We start from the raw sequence: 20,419 nt of genomic DNA, 5'->3' as shown, positions 1-20,419 counted from the left end.
GTGCACCAGTGTTGTGTGCTGGGGCAGCGCTGGGCCCATACTGGTGTGCTGTACTGGGGCTGTGCTGGAGACTGCTGGGACCCCAGTGGGGGCAGTGCTGGGCCCATACTGGTGGGCAGTGCTAGTGGGGCTGTGCTGGGGGCCGTACTGGGTCTATACTGGTTTGCCATAGTGGGGGCTGAGCTGGGGGCTGTACTGAGGCAATGCTGGGCCTATACTGGTGGGCTGTACTGGGACCTCAGCTGGGAGCAGTGCTAGGGCTGAGCTGCGGGCTGCCCCGGGGCAGTGCCGTGCCCATGTCCCTGCAGTTGTGGGGCACGATGGCCGCAGGGCTCCACTCCATGTTGGCTCCCGGGGTGTGGAGCGTCCGGGGCGAGGGGAAGAGGCGGCCGCGGGCCCAGCTCCTCCCCGGCTCCCACGGGAGCTGATTGGCGCGGCCATGGCTGCCTGCCCCGGGCTGCCTGCATTTGAGCCGCTTCCAGAAGCCGACAAACCAGCCTGGTGAGAGCTGGGCCAGCCCCAGCCCCGCACGGCAGCGGCCCTTGCCAGAGCACCTCGCATTGCCCGGCTCATTGTCTTCGTCTGGACTGCGGTGGGTCAGTACTGCCTTGGCACTGGGGAGGAGGAGGAAGCGGTTGCTGGATGCTCCTGGCGATGCCCCTTTTGGGGTGGTCTGGAACTGGGGGCAATGGGAACACACCGCGCTTTGGGGGCTCCTGACCCCTCGGCCTGGCAGGTGGCCCCAGGCCGTGACCGAGGGATGACGGGACCCCACACTGCTGCCGCCCTTAAACCCTCCTGGCAGTGGAGCTGAAGGACACCCCCGGCCCTGGAGCAGCACCTGTGTCCCACACCCGGCCCTGAGGGGACTCGGTGGGTGGTGGGTGAGGGGGGCGGCTGCCCCACAGCTGCCCTCATGGAGCTGGTGGTGGGTGAGGAGCTGGGGCCTGCCTCCCGGCCCACGCAGGCAACCGGCGGGGAGGGCCAGGCTGGGCAGCGGGGCGAGAGCGAGCCTGAAGGGCCGGGGGACCCCATGGAGCTGTCCCCGCTCTGCGGAGAGGCACCCGATGTGGCCTGGGCTGGCTGGAGCCCAGCAGTGGCAGAGGACACGATCGAGCCACTCCTGAACGGGTGCCACAAGCCGCCCACCCATGGTGCTGTCCTGACAGAGAGGCAGGACTCCCCCACTGCCACCATCCCCATCCTGCCCCACGAGGAGACTCCGGTGCCCCCGGAGGGGTCTCCCAGCCTGGGAAGTGCCTCCAGCTCCATCCTGAGCCTCTCTGCCGAGGATGGGGAGACATCGAACAGCGAGACGACAGTGCCAGAGCCGTGCCACACACCGGTGGGCGGTGAGGATGAGTGCCCCATCTGCACGGAGCCCTATGACGACCAGCGGCACAAACCAGCCCTGCTCAACTGCAACCACGGGCTGTGCCGTGCCTGTCTGCGTGCCATCATGGACACAGCAGCAGGCGCTGAGTTCGGCCGCGTGCGCTGCCCCATCTGCCGCCAGAAGACCCCCATGCTGGAGTGGGAGATCTGCAAGCTGCAGGAGGAGCTGCTGCTGCTGCACGCCCAGCCCAGCCCCACCTCCGCCCTGGCAGTTCCCCGGCCCCCTGTGCTGCCACCCCGGCGCCCGGGCCTCACCGGTGCCCTCGAGCATCACTTCCAGGTGCGCTTCCACACCAGCCGCATGTTCGGGTGCCTGCCCTGTGTGCGCTACCCGCCCTGCCTCATCCGTGGGCTGGGGCGGCTGGAGCGCCGCTGCCGCTGCTGCTACCTCCTGCTGCTGGCCCTGCTGCTGGTAGCCGAGCTGTTCAGCCTGCTCCTCATCTTCCTCCCCATCGTCCTGATGGTGCTGCTCTTCCTCATCCTCGATAAATAGTTCTGGGTTTGTGCCCCCAGGTGCTCTGCAGTGCAGGGTAGAGATGCCAGCTTGGGAGCGAGCCTGGGAAGCCGGGCAGCCCTGGTGCTGCTGGTGAGCCCTGAGCAGGTGAGGCAGCGCAGGAGCTGGGGCAGTGCCCGAGGGAGGCAAGCCTGGAGCTGGGCATCGCCTGTGTCCCATGGGGCACCGCATGTCACTATGCCATGGCCCCAAAGGGACGGATAGGGCAGGAGCAGGGTTCTGCCTGCCCACGCTGGGGGCATGTCCCTGGGGCTGGGAGCTGGAGGGGCTCTGCTGGTGGAGCAGGACTGAGCTGTGGGATCTGCTGCCCACTCCCAAGACTGATGGATGGGGGTTTTCCCAGCACGGACTGAAAATACAAATTGCATTTGTACCACGGCAGTGTCTGTCTGAGTTTGGTGTCTGGCAGGGCAGCGTGATGCTGCAATGGATGGAGACGAGGACAGCGGGGGATGCTGAGCATGTCCCTGGGGCCAGCCCTGCCATGCATCACCCCAAGAAGGAACACCAAGGCAGGCACTGCATACATCGCACCTCAGGGCCAAGCAGTGGCTTGAGGAGGGGACAGGGACTGCCAGTGGTCCCCAGCCCCCTGGAAGAGGTCGCCTGCCCCCCCCGCCCCCAGTGCCCAGGCTCCCACAGCCTCCCAGCCCCAGCCAAGCGGTGCCAGCCCGTGCTTGGGCCTTTCTCACAGCTGCTCACCTCCCCGTGCGTGGAGATAAGAGAGCAAACACTGCTCTGCTGCTGAAGGCTCTGCACAGGCAGTGCCGAGCAGGACCCACAGGGCCCCAGCTCACAGCGCCGGGCCCACAAGGGCAGGCAGGGGAGCCTGTGGCACCAGGGCTGTGCCAGCCTGTTCTTGGGACCACCGGCTGCCTGCCTGCACTGGGAACACCTCAGCAGCAATGTTCCTCCTTGCTTGGCAGCCAGCCTTGCTGGGGGCACAATGCAGTGCTCCCCAGGTCCCCCTGCAGGGATGCCCAGCCCATCACAGTGCTCCCAGCCATGCTGCGCGACATTGGGCTGGCAGCTTCTTGGGGATACCTGCACCCCTGGGGCAGCAGCTGAGGTCACCTCCACGGGGGCAATTGGCTTTGCTCTGGGAAAAAGCCCCCTGCACTGACCCTGAATGCTTCTTTGCATCCGAAGCACTCTTCTTTTGACCATGAGCAACATCAGCAGAAACAACTCAAAGTTTTACTCTTTTACTCCCCCAGATCCCACCCAGGGGGCTGCATCCCCCCAACCTGTTTGGATTGCCTCAGCTCTGGCAAAGGTGCTGAGGGCACTGTCATGCTGCTGCCACTGCCTCAAGCTGCAGGATGGTGTAGGAGGCAGAAAAAGGAGAGGAGCACCCCAAAATGGGTCAGGCAGAGACTGGCAGGGCCCCCTCCACCCCACCTGCCCCATTACACCGAGGAGTAATTATTTATACAAAGTGGAGCAGCTCCATCAGGAGAACTGGAAGCTTGGCCTGGCTGGGGGTGTTTTTTGGCTATGCTGGGCCTGCGGGGAGGGGAGGGCTCATGCGGGGGGGGGGGGGGGGAAGGGGGGGCGACATCACCGTGTGGGACACCTGGCACATGTCCCTGCTCACCCTGCTCATTACATTGTTGGGGGAGGGGGGACTTTTTGGGCAAACCAGGCCACAGCTGTCCCCATGGGGACCGGCACTGGAGCATGATGCTCAATGCCATCCTCCAGCACATCCATGCTGCTCTCTCTGAGCTGTCTGGGGGCTTGAAACCAGAGAACAGCCCCAAAATCCCCCAAGGGATAGGGTCCTGGGGGGCTGCGGTGTGGGACCAGCCTCAGGGCGGTGGCATCGCAGGCAGTGCGAGCGCGGGCGGCCAGCCCCGGCGTGCAGGAAGGGCTGGCCCGCAGGAATTCGGCTGCAATGTCCGCTCACAAGGACTCGGTTATATTTAGCGTGCTGAGATAGCGGCAGGCAGCGCCGCAGGCACGCCGAGCAGGGGCTAGGGTGGTGTGCTGAAAGCTCGGGGAGGCTGTGGTGGGGTGGGGGGCACTGTCCCCGTGCACAGCCCCCCCTCCCCCAAGCTGCTCTCATATGCACAGTGGCCCTTGTGCTCTGGTATGCACCAATGCCCCCGTCTCCCCATGCACACACCCCTGCAGCCATCCTCCACCTTCTTACTTGCTCCCTTGCAGACCCCAGCCCCTCTCCCCCCCCCCCCACTTCATCACGGTGCCTCTAACCCACCCCGTCACCCCCCATCACCCTCAACATGTCCTCTCACCAGCCCTGACATCCCGTTGCACCCCAAATGCTTCACTGCCTCTCCCTGCTGGTGGCACTGGGGGGGCACCCCATGTCCTCAGACCAGCGAGGTGGCTGTCCCCAGCCCTGCACACATCTCTCTAAAGCCCAGCGTGTCCCCCCGCCCAGGTCCCCAGCAGTGCACAGGTGCCCGTGGGGAAGGGTCGCACTGGGGTGTCCTCGAGTGTCACACAGCTGGGGGCACACACGGAGCCTGACAGTTCTCAGGCAGGGCCAGGGTTTTGGGGGTCTCCATCCAGCTCCAGAGGCATCTGATTGCTTTGGCACCACAACTGGCAGCAGCATGGCCCCTTCCCCTCTCAGCCCTGCCCCATGCCTCCATCCACAACCCGAGCGAGAGGGGCCAGAGTGCTGCCACCCGTGGGGATGGCACGAAAGCACCGGGAGCATCTCGTGCACCTTGATGGTGGCGCTGGCACCCAGGGCTGCCCGCAGCTCTCCCTGGCCTCGTCCACAGGGAAACACCAGGTCCCAGCTGCTTCCTGCCCGTGGGGCTGGCGCTGCCCTGGGACCTGTCCCAGCCACGCGGGCTCCTTGCCGCAACCCGTTAGCTTTGTGTCTCAGGGTTGTGTGTCATTGTGCAAGCCTGGCACTGAAAGAAGCTGTTGCAAGCAGCTTCCTCTCTCCTCTAACAGCTGTTTCGGGTGTGTGGCTGCCCCACATTGAAGTTTGCCACGCATGATGTTCTTCCCTGAGGTGGGCCCAGTTGTGGTGCTCAGCTTTCTCCCTGCCAACCTGCAGGAACCGAGCACGTCATGCCCTCCCGTAGACTCGTGCAGCCCTCACCCCTTGGCCACACCATGGCCAGATCCTCCCCAGCTCTATGCAGAGGGGAACTGGTCACCACCAGCATTGTGCAACCCACACAGGATGGGGCAGTGCTCAGGGACCTCTCCCCAGCGATGTCTGTTGTGTTTGAGCAGCTGGTGGAACTCGGTGCTCTTTGAAAATTCACCTCGGAGGCACAAAGCTCAGCCTGGCCATTGAGTCTGCTGGAGTGTTTCTGGGCTTGGGGTGCTGCAGTGACTTCAGGAGATGTTTTAGCTCACCTGCAGCTGGGGCTTGAACACTGGCACCCTGGTCCTGTCCTCCCAGCATTGTGCCTGGGCCCTTCTTCCAGCATGTGCTTGTTTGAGATAAATAGGGCTGGAGAAGTGGGCTGTCACCCAACACTTGTTCCTGAAAGGCCCTGTTTCTTCCTTAGTTGTGACTCAAAATCAAATTAGCAGCTTTAAATTTACTCTGTGCCCAAGAGGTACCGTGGAGATTGGAGGACATGCTGTACCCTTCGTCCTTATGTAATAAAAAGAGCAAATCCCTGCTTTGAGAGCAAAACTGTCTCCAGATCTGTGCTTCGGTCTCTGAGGAACTGCTGGAGGAGTTTCCCTGGGGCCAAGGATCTCAGAACTGGTTGGGGTGATGGAGCTGCTCCTGCTGGAAAGGGCTTGGGGCCGCCCCAGCCTCCCTGAGCACCGCCAGGATCACGGGAGGAGGCAGTGGTTACCAGGAGCCTTGGCTCCCGCCCTGGGGCCAGGCTACCTGCTCCAAGCGGTGTTGTGGCCTTTGGGGCGAGAGGTCAGGAGACGTCACCCAACCCACAAAGCGCCCGGCGCTGCATGCGTGCCCCACATCCGCTGGAGGATGCAGGTGCAGGGCTGCGGAGATGGGTCACGGCCGCGGCGTGTGCAGGGCCAGGGATGGCACCGGCTGCATTATTGATGCTGTAATTCAGCACCAATGGGCTGTGAAATGGTTTCGTTTTCATGGGCAGAAATTCCCCCGAGCACTGCACAGTGTGTGCTCCTGCACAGCCACGGACACTGGGAGGGTGCTGCATTCGCTGCGTGCCTGGCGGGGAATGCCTGGCCCACCACAGGGTGCAGAGTGCAGAGGCAGCAGCAACTCAGAGACAGGAAATTTGGGGCCCAGCACCAGGCGACTGGGGCTGTGTGTGCACAAAAAGCCCCTGCATGCACGTACACACACGGAGGTATCCTCAGGTGTGCTCAGCACTGCGTTGTTCTGTCCTCGCTTGTGGCTCCAACAGAAAGGAGCTGCTGACACCCCGGGGAGCTCGACCCTGGAAATTGCTGCTTGTCCTAGCCAGAGATTTCCCATTGCAGCAACCCCAGATGTCCCTTGGAGAAAGCACTGGGTGCTCGCTGCAGATGCTCTTTGCCTGCACTGCCATGCACAGGGTGCAGCTGGATCTCACTGCCCAGGTTTGTGCAGATCTGGGCCCTGTAGAACATCCTCCCTTGTCCAAACCACAGCCTGCCCCTGGTCCTGCAGCGGTGCCTGCCCCATGCCTGTGGGGCTGCCCCGTGCCTCACTGTACCACCGGGATGCCCTGTGTGGGCTGTGTTGCAGGAGGACCCACACTGGCCCTGCAGCCAGGGGGGTTGCAGAGGGAGCCCACCCCTGCCCCATCCCTGCCCATGTCCCTTTGCCTGTGGGTGCCACCAGGCTGGCAAATTTTCCTCCCCTCATGTACTTCATCTCTTGGGGAGGATCAGATCTCCTGGCTATTCAAGATCGCAGGGTGTGGATGGGGCAGTGTCCTGCCACGGGGCACCCCACAGTGCCCAGCTGTGGGGCTGGGGTCTAGGCAGGGAGGAGACACAAACACACAACCAGAGGGGGATGTGGCAGCCCCTGCTCCCCAGGAAAGCCCATCCTTGGGGTATCCTACCACCACCACAAACCCCATGAACCATGTGAGGACAGAGTGGTGTCCTGGGCACACCCCACTGGTGCGCAGCTCCGCTCCCCCCGCAGCATCACACCCCCAACATCCTCACTTGCTCTTCGTTCCAATATAATCTTTATTGGGGAGACTGATTGGGGTTGAACAAGGCCGGGTATAAAACATGATCATTGTCACAACCAGCAGCGGGAGGCATTGGCAGAGCAGAACAGAATTGGTATCGGCCCCCGTTCTCCGCGCCCCCCCAACCCTGGGCAGCAGGGTGGTGCCAGGGCTTCGCTGGCGGCGGCAACTGCTCCTCAGGGTGGGTGATGGAGGCCTGGTCCTTCTGCCTGGGTGGTTGCTGGGCTCCAGCTGGTGCCGGGGCTGCTCCTTGCTCCTGAAGTGCCTGGGAGCAGAGTGGGAGGGGGCAGTTCCATGGGCCCCCCCCATCTTCCCCAGCCCCGATGTCCTGGGGGCTGTGCTGGGGCTCTGCCTCCTGCCCTGGTGCTGCAGTGCTCAGCCCCATCGGAGCACCTGCAAATTATGGCTTTTTCTTTTTTACTTTGTTTGTTTGTTTTTTGCTTTTTTTTTTTTTGGCAGCAAACTTCTCCCTCCAGATGCCCTGGAGAAAGCAAGACAGTGCGCAGGAGGCTGCTGCCCCACAGGGCATCAGTGTAGGGCACAGGGTCCCTCGCAGCCTTGGGTGGATGGAGCCACAGAGAACAGGCACAGAGCAATGCCTTGGTGAACACACAGCGGCCTGGGACAGACAGGGAAAAACAAGAATCCTCCAAAACGAGGACAAACAGGAGCTTTCCTCAGGGGCCTGCGGAGGAAACAGGCCGCGTGTCTGCTCGCACCGGTGTGGTGGCTTGGCGTGGCTTCGGCAACTCAGACGCACGGCAGCTTGGCCGCTGAGATGAAAGCTTTGGCAAATAACTTACAGAGAAGGGGGGGGGGGGTGATGGGGGCCTGTTCTCACACCTGCTCCTGTCCCGTGCTGGGCACCATGCCGCTCTGGGGCCCCTTGTGCCGTTACCACCAGCTGCGGGGCGACGGGTAGGGTGTCACCGGTGGGACTGAGCGTCCGTTCTTGGGAGAGGAGGGAGAAGCCCCTGGGATGCTCGATGCTGGTCGCAGTGGGGCTGCCACAGATGCCCAGGGGTGTGCCAAGACCCTGATCCTGATGTCCCTCTCCCTGAGCAACACTGGCATGTGGGGGGCTGCCACCAGATCCCCGCCATGTCCCAGAGCGCAGCATCCCCACCACCAGCGCTGGTGAGCCCAGAGTGGGAGTGAGCCCATGTCCGTGGCTCTACGAAGGATCAGCACTGCCCCCTCCATGCACAGCTGGATCGCCTGGAGCTGGGGGCTGGCGGGGTGCAGCACCATCCTCTGTCCTCTCCCCGATGGGGCTGGGCCGGGGCAGGGCGTGGGCGTGGGCCTCACATGATGGTGCAGGAAGACAGCGGATTTCGGATGTGGCAGGTGCAGGCGGCCCCACAGTACTGGCGAAAGGTCTGGTAGCAGCTGCGGTCGGTGTCGCTGCTCCACTGCACAGGGTTGGCGGCCAGGGCCTCGGCCGGCAGTCTGTTGAGGATACTGGTGTTGACAGCCAGTGCCGCCAGCCCATAGTCGGTGAAGAGCACGGTCTCCCGCTTGCAGGTGGGGCAGGAGATGAACTTGTACTTGGGGCAGGACTCGTAGAGGATCTGCAGGCACTCCTCGCACACCGAGTGCAGGCAGGAGAGGATGCGGGGCCGCTTGTTGGTGAAGTTGTACATGTGGCCGCAGGTGGGGCACTCGAGGGGCTCGCAGGGTGTCGAGGGATGCAGCACGTACTGGTTGACGATCACCTCGTCCGACGGTGGCTGCCGGTGGTAGCACACCTCTGAGCTGCCTTTTCGCTGCCCCTGGTACCCGCGCTCGCGCCGCGGCAGGGGGGGAGTCCGGGGCAGCGGCAGGGGACCGGGGGTGGCATCCAGTGCCGGGATGTCCCCGCACGCCTGGTTGACGATGATCTCGGACTCGGAGGGCCACGCGCGCTTGGCCACGAGGGGCGGCTCACGGCGTGGGGCCGGTGCGTAGCGTGGCTGCGATGCTTGCAGCTCTGAAAACTTCTCCGGGTGGATGATTTTCATCGCCTCCATTTTAATGATGACCTGTTGCCCTTTCAGACACGACATGAGTATGGTTTTCACATTACTGTCCACTGCTCTGGGTTCTCCAAGGGACGCCTGCATGAGGCTAAAACATGCCGGCAGCATGCAGCGCTTTCAATCTCGTTCTGGCCATGAAGCAGGAGCAAGGGGGGCAGCTGCCGGCACAGGACATCCTGGGGACATGGGGGACGTGCGGGCCCTGCGACCCTCTTCTCCGGCCACCCCGGGGTGCCGGAGGCGCGCAGGGGAAAGCGGCGCTCACGGCCGCATCCTGCCCGCACCCGCCTTTGAGGACGCTCTCGGGCAGGCGATCAAAGCGTCTGCTCCCTGTGGCGCCTCACGGGACGTTAATGTGACATCGCCTGCCACTCGGCAGCTCCCCCCTTTGCCCTCACTGGCACTTCCACACCGGACAGGCTGCAGTCAGAAATGGCAAATGGATGCCTGCGGTGCCGGGCGATGCTTGAACAGGCAGCTTGGGGGGGGTGCTGTGGCAGAAACGTGGGCAGTGCCGTGGGGGGCAGCCCCCGCCTCCACCCAGCCTTTATTCCTGTTTACCGCCTTGGGTTCCTCGTGGCTCTGAAGAATGTTTGCAAATTCCTTTGCTCTGACTTCCCGGCTCTCCCACTTGCTGTCACCGGCAGCTCCCGCAGGGCACGGGGCGCATCCCGCCCGGGCGGGCGCTCACCTTGCCCGGCGCCGGGGTTGCTACATGCTTTCTCCCCACTGTGGCCAGCACCTCTGTCCCCAGCTCAGCTTCGTGCTCACTGGAAAGGAAAAGCAAGAGGAGGTTGGCTCCTGGGCTCGCTGGAGCTCTGCCGGACAGTGCTCCCTGCAGATGCATGCCTGCCTCCATCCTGTCATTTTGGCTCTCTGCTGCCCGCAGCACCGGCCCTACCAGTCCTGTCCATCTGCCCTCCATGCTTTGGGCTGGCGGATGTGGGAGCTGGAAGGTATTTCCCCCCGGGCATCTCCTCCATGGCTGGGAAAGGCCCTGGGGACCCCCCTGCCCTGGGGACCATGCCCGGGCAGTGTGGGGGTCCCTGCATGCCCCACTGGGTGTGCAGGGCCCTCTGGGGGGGGCTCCCCCCCGGCCTGCCTGTGCTCAGGGCTTTCGCTCACGTTTAGCCCCTCCTCTGCTCTGTGGATCTATTTTTACCTCTATCGCGCGCTCCTGATCTGTCCCTGCTATCATCTCTCCCCCTCCACGGCTCCCTGCCCTTGTCCCAGAGCTGCTGGGGATGTCGGGCCATGTTTGGGGACAGGCAATGGGGTACAGGCAGCCAGCCCGAGGCCATTTTCTCCCTTGGGCAGACCCAGCGACAGCCTGCCTCTCCTGGAAGGGCGAAGGCGCTTCTCCTCCATCACACTGCAAATCCTGTTAGCAGGATGCCTGCTCCCACCGAGCCCTGCCAGGCACGACAGAGGGGACCCGGGGGGCCATCTGGCTGAGGAGGGGGCACTGATGGGTCAGGGGGCTTCAGCCCTAGATGCCAAAGAGTTGCGGGGGCTGGATCCCTGCCTGACCCCAGGAGGGATGTCCGGGGGGGGAGGGGGGCATGCCCTGGCTGCACCGGATCCCGGGAGCATCCTGCAACACCTGCCCCGGGGAAAGCGGCCTCGCATCCCGCATCACGGTCCGCATCCTGCACCCCACGTCCCGCACCCCACGACCTGCAGGCAGCCCAGGCTCCCCCCGCGCCCAGCAGCAGCCCCGGGGCCAGCTGCCCGCAGGGCTCACGCAGACTCACCCGCAGCACGATGGGCACGCCGATTCGGACAGCGGCCGCCGCACTCGCGCCGTCACACCCCTTCAGGCAGAGCCCTCGCAGCACCCCGCGGTGCCTCGCACCAACACCAGCCCCCGGGGCCCCGCGGCCCCCAACATCTGTCCCCGCAGCAAGCTGCGGGCATGAAACCCCTGCCTCGCGCTGCGCACAGCCCGGCGGTGCACACACACACACACGAACACACACACACATGTGCACACACACACGAACACACACACACATGTGCACACACACACGAACACACACACACATGTGCACACCCGCGCACACTCACACCCGCGCCTGCGCGCCCGCGGGGCGATGCTCCCGGCCAGGCCGGCCGAGAGCCCCGGTGCCTGCGGCTCGTTACCTGCGTGGCTGCAGCCCCGGGGGCGACGCTTCGGATGCGGGGTCCCGCTGCGGCCGCGTCCTGCTTTCAGCCTCCAGAGCCCCGCTGCGGCCCCGCGGCCGAGGCGGGGAGGCCCGGGCGGCTAAAGGTTATCTGAAAGGCAGGCGGGGGGACGCGGGCTCCGCGGGGATGCTGCCGGCTGCGCGCCCGCCGCGCCCGGCTTCCCACGGCCCCGCCGCCGCCTCGGGCAGCCCGCCCGGCCTCGGCGGGGCTGGGGGGGGTGTGGGGGGGCGATCCCCGGGCGGCCTCCCGCAAAGGCCGGGGCTGCCGGCGGCCCCGCTGCCTCCGGTAGCTCCGCCGGGGGAGGAGGCAGCCCCCGCAGCCCCGGCCGCGCAGCGCCCCGGAGAGGGCTGATGCAACCGAGCCGGTGCAGGGCTGGGGGGCCGCCGGCCGGCCCCGGCCCCCCGCTCGCCGCTCCGCTCCGCTCGGCAGGTGCAGGGCTCCCGGCCGAGCCCCGGCGCTGGGCTCCCGGCGCTTCCCTCCCCGCCGTCCCCCGGGGCTCGGCGCTGCCGGCGGCGCGGGCGCTGCGCGGAGGCGCTCCCTGCGCGCTCCCGGCGCCCGCAGTGCCGCTGCAGTGGTGCAGCCGGCTCACATTTCTCTCGCTCTCTCTCTCTCTCTCTCTCGCAGCAGCAGCAGCAGCGCGGGGCCCGCGGCCGCAGCGCCCTCCGCCCCCCACCCGCCCCCTCCGCCCGCCGCGGGGCCGCCCCGCTCCTTCCTTCCTGCCCCGGCCCCGCCGCCCCCCGCCGCCGCTGCCCACCCCCGGCCGGGACCCAGCGCGGAGCTCCGGGGGGGGGCTGCAGTGACTCAGCAGCCGGCGCTGCTGCGAGCGCTGCCGCGCGGGGGGCTCCTCTGATGGGGTGCGGGGGACGAGGGCTGGGGCCCCACCAGGGGTGGTGGTGGGGGGTGGTATAGGGGGCAAAGGGCTCCCCGCGGGAGGCCCGCGTGGGATTTGGGGCTGGGGAATGGCCTTAGCGGTGGGAACACGCTTCCCACCTGGCCCTGATGCTGGGCTGGCCCCGGCCTCCCCACCTGCACTGCATGGCCCCATCCCCACTTCCAGACCCACAGCCAGCCTTGAGGGCTGAGGGCAAAATCCAGCCGAGCATCCTGAACCCCCAGGAGGTCAAGGGAGGGGGCAGCAGGGCACGGGGTCTCCCTGGTCCATGAGGGATTTGGCGGGCTCAGCACAGTGAGTGAGCAGGGGTCACACACCACTGGGTACCCATAACGCCCCCAGGGCCCTGCAGAGCACTGGGAAGCAGCATGTGGGGCTGGTCTTGCTGCTTTGCCCCCCTTCACTGGCACAGGCAGACACCAACCCTTGGGATCAGGCTCCCTGGGATCCTTTGGGTGCTGTGGGGGTTTTGCTGCTCGTGCCACCCTCTGCAACTGTCTTGCTTTTTGTATTCCTTCCCTCTGGTCCATTGGCCTCAGGATTTTGCCTGGATTTTGATATCCTTCCCCCTGCCTTGCTGCAGCACACGTTTCCAGCAAGCAAAGGTTTCCACACCACGACCCAGCTGGCCGACCCCAGCCCTTGCTGCAGTGAAGCCCTTGAGCTGTGGAGTCTGGAGCTGCACTGGGACAGCAAACCTACATCATGCCTTCACACCATCACTTTCCCGTCTATCCCCAGGACGGATACAAGAGCTCATGTACTCACTGAGCAGTTTGTGTCCCCACTGTCAGCCTTGGGGAAAGCTCAGCTCCACCAGGCCTTACACATCCCAGCAGCCGCTCGCAGCTCAAGCCAGGTGAGCTCCAGGCAATGAACTCCCACCCAGGTGCCTGGCCCAGAGAAGACAACAAAACCCCATGGTGCCTGGACCCTGCTGCGTCCCTCAGCCAGGCCCACCTGAGAGCGTGGCATCCCGCTGGGCATTGCAGCTCCACCTGCCCCTGCCACCAGCACCCCGTATGCCCCTCTCGGCAGTGCTGGCAGCTGTGCCTGTAACCTGCCCGTTCTGTGCTGCACGAAGGTTTTTACAGCGGCTCTGCCTCTAGTCCGCTAAGCATAGTGCTTTGATCTGATCACCTGCCGAAAGCAGAGTGAGGCTGTTGCTGTCTAGCACCCTAACAGTGCTAAACAGGGATTCCCTTAATCTTCCCTGTCCTCTTCATGTCATCTTTTTTTTTTTTTTTCCTTTTTTTTTTTTTCTTACTTTCCTGCTAGTACTTTTGGATACAGATACGAAGAACTGATGTATTATGCTTGAAGTCACAGAGCAAAGGAAATTGCAGGAAGTGAGTGATGGTGAGCCATTTTCTGTTATTAATTCATGTGGCATCCCCATGCTGACCCAGCCACACAGTGTTATTATTCTGCTATTCAGTGAGTTAAGCAACAGCTCTATTTAAAAATAATCATAAATGATATCAGGGATCCTTCCTGCTGAATAAGAGTGTATTTGTGCCAAGGTGCTGGGGATCCTCGTGTTGCCCTGATGGCTTCCTGCACTTGTTGGACGTGTACTGGGTCATCCCCATCACAGTGCAGCAGCTTCTCTCCTACACCTGTGCACACACTCCTGGAGACATCTGCAGCCCAAGCCAAGGCTGGCACTGCTTTTTCTCCTAGAACTTGTGTAGGGCTTGACAGGGTCCTTGGCCACTTGTTAGGTCTAGTGCAAGGGAGGTTTTTTTCCTGTTTCCAACAATGGATGCTTTCTGTTTTCATCTCAACATCGGAGGGCTCAACAAGGCTGGCTGGGCTGTCCCAGGCTTCTCTTGGCTGGGTTTTGCCTCAGCTCATGGAGGGGTACCTGGACCTGGCTGCAGGGCAGGTGCAGGATTCTTCTCATTTCTCCAGCATTAGAACAGCCTCCATGAGAGTCACATAAATAAACACTGCCTGAAATAGCAGTTGGAGGTGCAGAGTTTGCCCTTTTCCTGCACTGAGTTGGTCCCACCAAGACCTCTGGTTTCCATCCCAAGCTGAAAAGAACCTCATCTTCCAAAGCACGGACATCTCCCTGCCAGCCACGCTCAAGTGAGATCCAGAGCAAATCCCAGCCCTGTGAGAGGCTCGAACCTTTGGGCCTGGCCAAACCCTTATTCCTGCTACATGGCCCCTGGTTATACTGTCCAAATCGGTCACATATACAACTCCAGCTGCTGTACTTACTATCTTTCATAAACATATTTCTTATTGTGTGTTATTGTAAATGTACGTCTTTATGTTTCATGGGGACATTCTGTGTGTTTTTGAGCTCTGTGCTGATGTTTCTGGGTATTACAAACATTGGCAAATTATTTTCCCATTTTCTGTGTCCTTTCCAGCAGACCAAGCATGCCCTGGGTCTGCTCTGCAGTTCTTGGCGTGCAGGGCTGGGTTCTCCTTGGGCAGACACAAGAGCGGCTTTGCCAGTGGGTTCATTTCCTGCCACCCAGCTGAACAAAGTTCTGCTTTTTGTATTCGAATGGTGTGACTGCTGGGACTGCCCTGCCTGCCAACACAGCTTCTCTGTGAACTCCTTGGTTTCCAGTGTCACAAATCAATCGTTTCCAAACTTTGCTTTACAGATGTATCAAGTGGTGTGGCACTGCTGGCGCAACCACGCTGAGATGAATGGTTGTGCCAGAAGATAACTTGACCTTAAATTTCCTCCTCTTCATTTCCATCAGCCAAAATCAGCTTCGTCCAACTGCACACTTGGGATTTTGTTGCACTTCGGCTTAATGATGTGTGCTGGGAGTGACCTGCTCTAGCAGGATGGCTTCCTCCTCTCCTGGCGCCAGCCCCGCGCTGTGACTGCCCGTGGCTTTGCTTTTCACTGGAGCCAGGGGAAGCCAGCGCCATGCTCACCAGCCTGATGTGCAGGGCCCCTCTGCCCCGTGTGCACATCTGGGCATTGCTCTTTTCTGTCCTTGCATCTGCCTTCAGCACCTGGGCTGCTTTTACACTGACTCATGCCTCTTCTATCCACTGCTTGGTGCTCTCCTTACGCACTTTGTTTGACCAGGTCAGGTACACATCAACAACTCTTTCCAAAATCCAACCTGCTTCTCACAATGGGCTTGTTTTGCACTGGCGAATCACTCATTACACAGATAATTCATCCACAAAAATGAGCTCACCTTCAGCTTTCCAGAGGGCAGCTGTGATCAGCAGGTCCCTAGTGGGCCGTGGCACCAGCTGGGTGCTCTGCCTTGCAGCTGGCCAAGGGGTGAGTCTGCTGCTCGCGCTCTGTGCTCTCTGTGCTCTATCCCCTCAGGACTCTCTCCTTCCCTGCACGCTGATGTGCAGTGTAGAGCACCAACATGCAAGGAAGGATTAAGACATGATCCCAGGAGCCACGATCGCCACCCCCCAGGGCTGCATCCCTCCAGAACTGGACGAGGTGGTATCAGCACACAGTGGCACGGGGGTGGCAGCCAGCAGTGTGCTGCTGTGCAGAGCGGGGCAGCCGCTCAGCTCCCACGGATGGGCGCCTGCCCAAGCTGAGCAAACACAGTTTTGATGGAGGAATGCTGTTAAAACATCTGCCAAGAAAGCAGGAGAAATTCTTACTGTGAGCCAACTATTTCTGCTCTGGTTGCTGTTTGCAGCAGCAAAATCCTGTGGGTTGGTGGCAGTCAGGACCTGACCACTTATGCACTTGCAGTACTGTTTGATTGCATCTGCGGGGGGTTGGAAATGGTCATTTCTAGGCATCCAGCCTTTACACAAACTCCAGTGTAAGAAACATGGTGCTCAGGATATATTTGCAAAGTGTTCTAAAGCCCACGCCTCATCCCCATGCCACCATAGGCAGACTTGGAGATCGTGGGAACAATAAACTCCGTGGCAGAAGAGACATGTACGTGTGGTTTTATGGCCATAACCTGAAGGTTATGGATGTTCCTAAAGCCCATTATTTTTACTATTAAATCATTTTAGTGTGTAATACTGTGGCCACTCCTAGAGCCCCTGCTGAGCACCAGGTGCCCACCTTGCAGGTGGCCCTCCCTGCAGCAGGGAGCACCCCAAGGTGTCCTCGGATGGCAGGACAGAACAGGTGGAGAGGGGAAGAGAGGAAATCAAGGCAGCAGGGCCAGACAGGCTGTCTCCTCTCCCCTGGGTGTGGTTACCTTCAATCCCCTCCCTGCCAGCTCCCTGCCTGCATCCCCATGGATGTTCAGCCGTCAGAGAAGTCTCATGGAAAATGCATTGCTTTCCACAGCTGTCTCATGGGAGGAGGGAGAGGGCAGAGCCAGGCTCTTCCCAGAGGTGCACAGTGAAAGGACAAGAGGCAACAGCCCTTAGCTGGCAACACAGAAGACTCCAACTTTATTTCACTGTATCTACACAGCAAAAAGCATCTTCACCATGAAGGTCAAACTGTGAGCAAGGGCAGAGATGTGTTGGGACCTCTGGCCTTGGAGACAGCCAAAACCCCACTGAGCAGCACATTGGCTATTTTTGGATTCTGATTTGGAATGGGACTGTCCAGACTGACCCAGCAGGAATACTGTCACGTTATGAACTCCCCCTCCCCTTCCCTTCTGCTGTGATTTAGGGGCTGACAGGGAAACCCAGAGCCTCCTGGGGCTACTGGTGAGGGAGAGCAGCCTCAAGGACACAGAGCAGGGATTTAGGGCAATTGGTGCAAGACAGACCCATGTCCTTTAGAAAACACCTTGTGCCTAAGAGAAACGGAACAGACTGGTCAGAAATAGAAATGGCAGCTCTGCAGAAATCTTCCCGCTGCCCTTTCAGCCCAGCTAAAGCTGGGTTTAATAATGCCTGAGGGGTTTGGGGCTTAGGAGCGTGTATCAGAGCAGGGACACAGCAGCTCTTTCCGGCTCCTTTGCTGGGAGCTGGTGGAGCAGCGCTGGTGCCAGGGATGCTGGGCTTGAGGCAGACGCCGTGTAATTGCAGTGACATTCAGCGCTTGCTCGGCTGGCTCCCTGGGAGAGCCCAGCACTGGTAACCTGACAGTGTGGCGCGGCGGGATGCAGCAGCGAGGACGCAAACTGGGTCATGGGGAAGGAGGCGGTGCGGCGGCCGCTTGCGCACCCAAGATGTTGCCAGCAGCTCAGCAGGGACCTCACGTTGCTTCTGGTGTGCCTGAGCCTCACACAAGGTCCTGGCACCCGTGCAGGAGTCTGTCCCCAAGCTCATCCTGCCCCAGACTGCAGGACTGTGCTCTGCATTGGCTGGGGAACAGCTCCAAAGAGCAAGCAGCTGAGCACTGAAGTAGCAATTTGTTTTTGCAGTGGAATTTGGGCTTTTTTTTTTCAGGAAAACATCCCCAGATGCGCTAGATGGGACCTGGGCAGGTCCCTGTATCTGGGCAGTGCTGCTGCAGCCCTCTGCTCTGAATGCAGCCCTGCACACAGTGGCTGCAGCCACACTCGTGGGCAGTGTGATCCTGCTGCCCCGGTGTGACTTTCCTGGCATCCCCCGCAGGGCCTGGGGGCACAGCCTGCTCCCCTTCCTTCACCTGCACCTGCATCTCCTGCATCTCCTGCAGGAATCCCCAGGTCTCCTGCTATCGCATCTGCTTAGCTTGAGCAACCGATGTGCTGACAAAGAGTACCACGGTTGCATTTCTAGCTAAGTTTGGGTGAGTTTGAACCGGAGGATCTTGCTTTCCCCCCCGTGGGAGCGGTGTGGGTGTGCAGCCGGGAGCTGCTCCTGCAGCTGCTCCTTCCCACACACCCAGCACTGTGGGAAGGGGTGTGCGGGGGCCCCCGGGGTGCCTGCACCTTTACTGTGGTTTGAGCAGGGCTGAGCTGAGCCGAGCCGAGTGAGCGTGCATTGGCGAGAGCTGCAGCACAGGGCTGGCTGGAGGAAGCGTGGCGGCTCACAGAGCTGGGGAGGGGTTGGTGCCTGGGGGAGTCGGAGGTGTAGGGCTGGAGCCTCCAGGAATTCCCCAGCATCGCTTTGGATGAGAGCCTGACTTCACAGGAGGGGGCTCCAGGGCTGATGGGCACCATAAGGCCTTAGAGTTTCTACCACCTCTTTCCTCTCCCCAGTTTATTCCATTCTCCAAGGATCTGGCCAAAATATATGGTGTCAAGAGTTGTACTGGGATGCTGCAGGAGGATGGGCAGCTCCTGCATGGGACCAGGAAGAATGGGCAGGGCCCAGCCAGAAGAGCCTGCTTGTCCTGGGCTTCAAGAGTGCTCACAAGGCTCGGAGGCAGGGGTAAGAGGCACAAGCATCTCCCTGCCCGACCCCCTGCAGCCACTCTCTTCCCCTGCCCTGGTGGATAGGGGCCCTGGGGACCTTGAGGAGCCACAGGCCAGTGCTCCATGCAGGCTGTGGGGAGCAAGCCATCCCACCAGAGCCAGCCCCATGGCTAGTGTCATGGGGATGTGAAGACCAGAAAGCTGGTGATCCGACCTGGAAGTGGACAGGGATGCCCAGAGTGCCGGGGGAGCCACCAAAGCGCTCGCCCTGGGAGCAGAACAGGGATATCCACAGACCCACACCACCATCAGCCACATCCCTGTCTGCCAGGCGCATGCGTGGATTTTGGGGGCAGCTGTGGGTGGTAGGGCTGTAAGTGCTGCTGAGCACCAGGCACCCACACAGCCTGCAGGGTGCTCTGGAGCAGCCATGGTCCTATGGCTGGGGAAGAAGGTGCTGCTCTGGGTGCATGCTCAAGGATGATTGCCATCCTCCTAGGGCAGAACAGGCTCTGCAGACGTGTGACGGGGTCATGGGAGGACCCTGATGCACACACGTAGCACTGGGGCTGGCAGAGCTGCGGAGGAGGCTCTGCAGCAGCGCGGTGCTGCCAGGCTGCGTGAACCCGGAGCTTGCAAACACAGCAGATGTAAATGGGAGCGGACAGGCTGGCTCGAGCTGCAAAGCTCAAACCCTGGGTGCCCGGGGCTGCTGTCAGCACAAGATGGGGTGCTCGCAGCCATCCTGGCAGGCACTGCATCGCTCGCCCCGCCTGCTTCCCCCACCAAGAAGCCATGTCCTGGCATGACCATGGCACAGTCCTTTTGGCAGGAGCTTGCCCACACTGCCACCGCACTGTCGTGGCCACGGCTGGTGCTGGTCTGTTCCCCTTGTGGCTCAGGACTGTGTCACAGGGACGGGGTGTGGGTTTTTTGCCTGCCCTGATGCACAGGGGATGTGCATTGCTGGGGGTGCTTCTGTATGGCTCCCTGGGGCTCTGTAGGGGAAGGTGGCCCCAGCACAAGGCCCTGCTGGGAACTGCTGCAGGAAGCCACGGCCCCAGCCTGTGTTGGCGAGTGGAAACTTCCAGCACCTGCCCTAGGCTCTTGTGAAGCCACTGGCTGTGGGAGGAAGGTGTCAGCAGTGCCGTGCGGGTCACAGTGTGCAGGAAGCCACCGGGCTGAACCCACGCTCCGTGGCCCCGTGGTGTCACCCTGAGGTTGGGGCAGGATGGGAAACCACCATGAAGGTGACGTGGAGGTGCCGATGCTGCAGGGCTGGCGGCTGCAGGGCTGAGCACAACCATGCTCGTGCTCCATCCAGAGCCTGCAGGAAGTCCTGGTGTCCTCCACGGGCCTCTAGGTGCCTGAATTTTGCAAAATCCCCCTGCTTACCAGCCTGGGGGCAGGCAGCCATCTCCCAGGTGCCCACATCCCCATGGCCAGTGGCCCTGTGTGCACGGCAGGGCGGCTGCCACCAACACAGAGCAGGAGGGACGAGGGCCATGCTGGAGCCAGGCAGCAGGGAGGGGGCACCGCTAATTGGGATAATTGCTAAAGCAGGCGAGAGGCGAGTGAGGAGGGAGGAAGGCCAGCGAGCGGCGGTGAACAAGGGGCCCTTGTGCACGGGCAGCCCCGGCACGCGGCCCTGGCTCCAGCCAGCAGCAAAAGCCAAACAAACGGGGACTGTTTGAGCTGGGGGAGGACAAGCAGACGGCAGGACAGAAAACAGACCTCCGCGGGGAGGGAGCCGGAGCCAAGGGTTTGGCTGGGAGCTGGGTGCTGCGCAGGGTCCGCTGCTTCCCATGGGGACCGTGTCTCTGCTTCAGCCTGAACCTTTGCTGGGGACAGGATGGTGATGTCCTCGAGCTGTCCGTAGGCTGGGGACTAGTGGGACAATGGCAAAATGCTGGGGATGCCCTAGGTCAGGACAACAGGTGACACCCCTTCCCCTCCTGCCAAGGCCTTGTGATTCCCAGTCATGGAAAAAAAAACAGGAAAACAACCTAAAAAACATCTCCAGGTGCAGCAAACCTCTGACATCTCCCTGTGGCTGTGGCATGGCA

The 20,419-nt window shown here is 61.8% G+C and overlaps 2 protein-coding genes across 3 annotated transcripts; one reads left to right on the top strand and one right to left on the bottom strand.

Moving 5' to 3' along the window:
* Positions 1–428: 428 nt before the first annotated feature.
* LOC311421992 (ring finger protein-like) lies at positions 429–2,285 on the top strand. Its single transcript, XM_084494586.1, has one exon. It carries the CDS (start codon positions 917–919, stop codon positions 1,886–1,888), a length of 972 nt encoding a protein of 323 aa, XP_084350712.1. The 5' UTR covers positions 429–916; the 3' UTR covers positions 1,889–2,285.
* Positions 2,286–7,015: 4,730 nt separating this feature from the next.
* On the bottom strand, positions 7,016–11,860 carry RNF208 (ring finger protein 208). 2 transcript variants are annotated; one of them, XM_084494528.1, is made up of 2 exons: positions 11,199–11,860; positions 7,016–9,826 (listed from the first exon to the last, which is right to left on the bottom strand). In XM_084494528.1, exon 2 carries the CDS (start codon positions 9,162–9,164, stop codon positions 8,343–8,345), a length of 822 nt encoding a protein of 273 aa, XP_084350654.1. In that variant the 5' UTR covers positions 9,165–9,826; positions 11,199–11,860; the 3' UTR covers positions 7,016–8,342. The 2 variants fall into 2 exon arrangements, with proteins under 2 accessions (XP_084350654.1, XP_084350655.1); XM_084494529.1 differs by lacking the exon at positions 11,199–11,860 and adding an exon at positions 10,811–11,125.
* Positions 11,861–20,419: the final 8,559 nt, after the last annotated feature.

The sequence above is a fragment of the Aythya ferina genome, assembly GCF_964211825.1.
Source record: "Aythya ferina genome assembly, chromosome: 20".
Classification (NCBI taxonomy): domain Eukaryota; kingdom Metazoa; phylum Chordata; class Aves; order Anseriformes; family Anatidae; genus Aythya; species Aythya ferina.
This window is presented reverse-complemented; position numbering and strand designations above follow the sequence as displayed.

Excerpts from the sequence above, each read along its gene's own strand:
- LOC311421992 (XM_084494586.1), top strand. The coding sequence starts at position 917 with ATGGAGCTGGTGGTGGGTGAGGAGCTGGGGCCTGCCTCCCGGCCCACG.
- RNF208 (XM_084494528.1), bottom strand. The coding sequence starts at position 9,164 with ATGCTGCCGGCATGTTTTAGCCTCATGCAGGCGTCCCTTGGAGAACCC.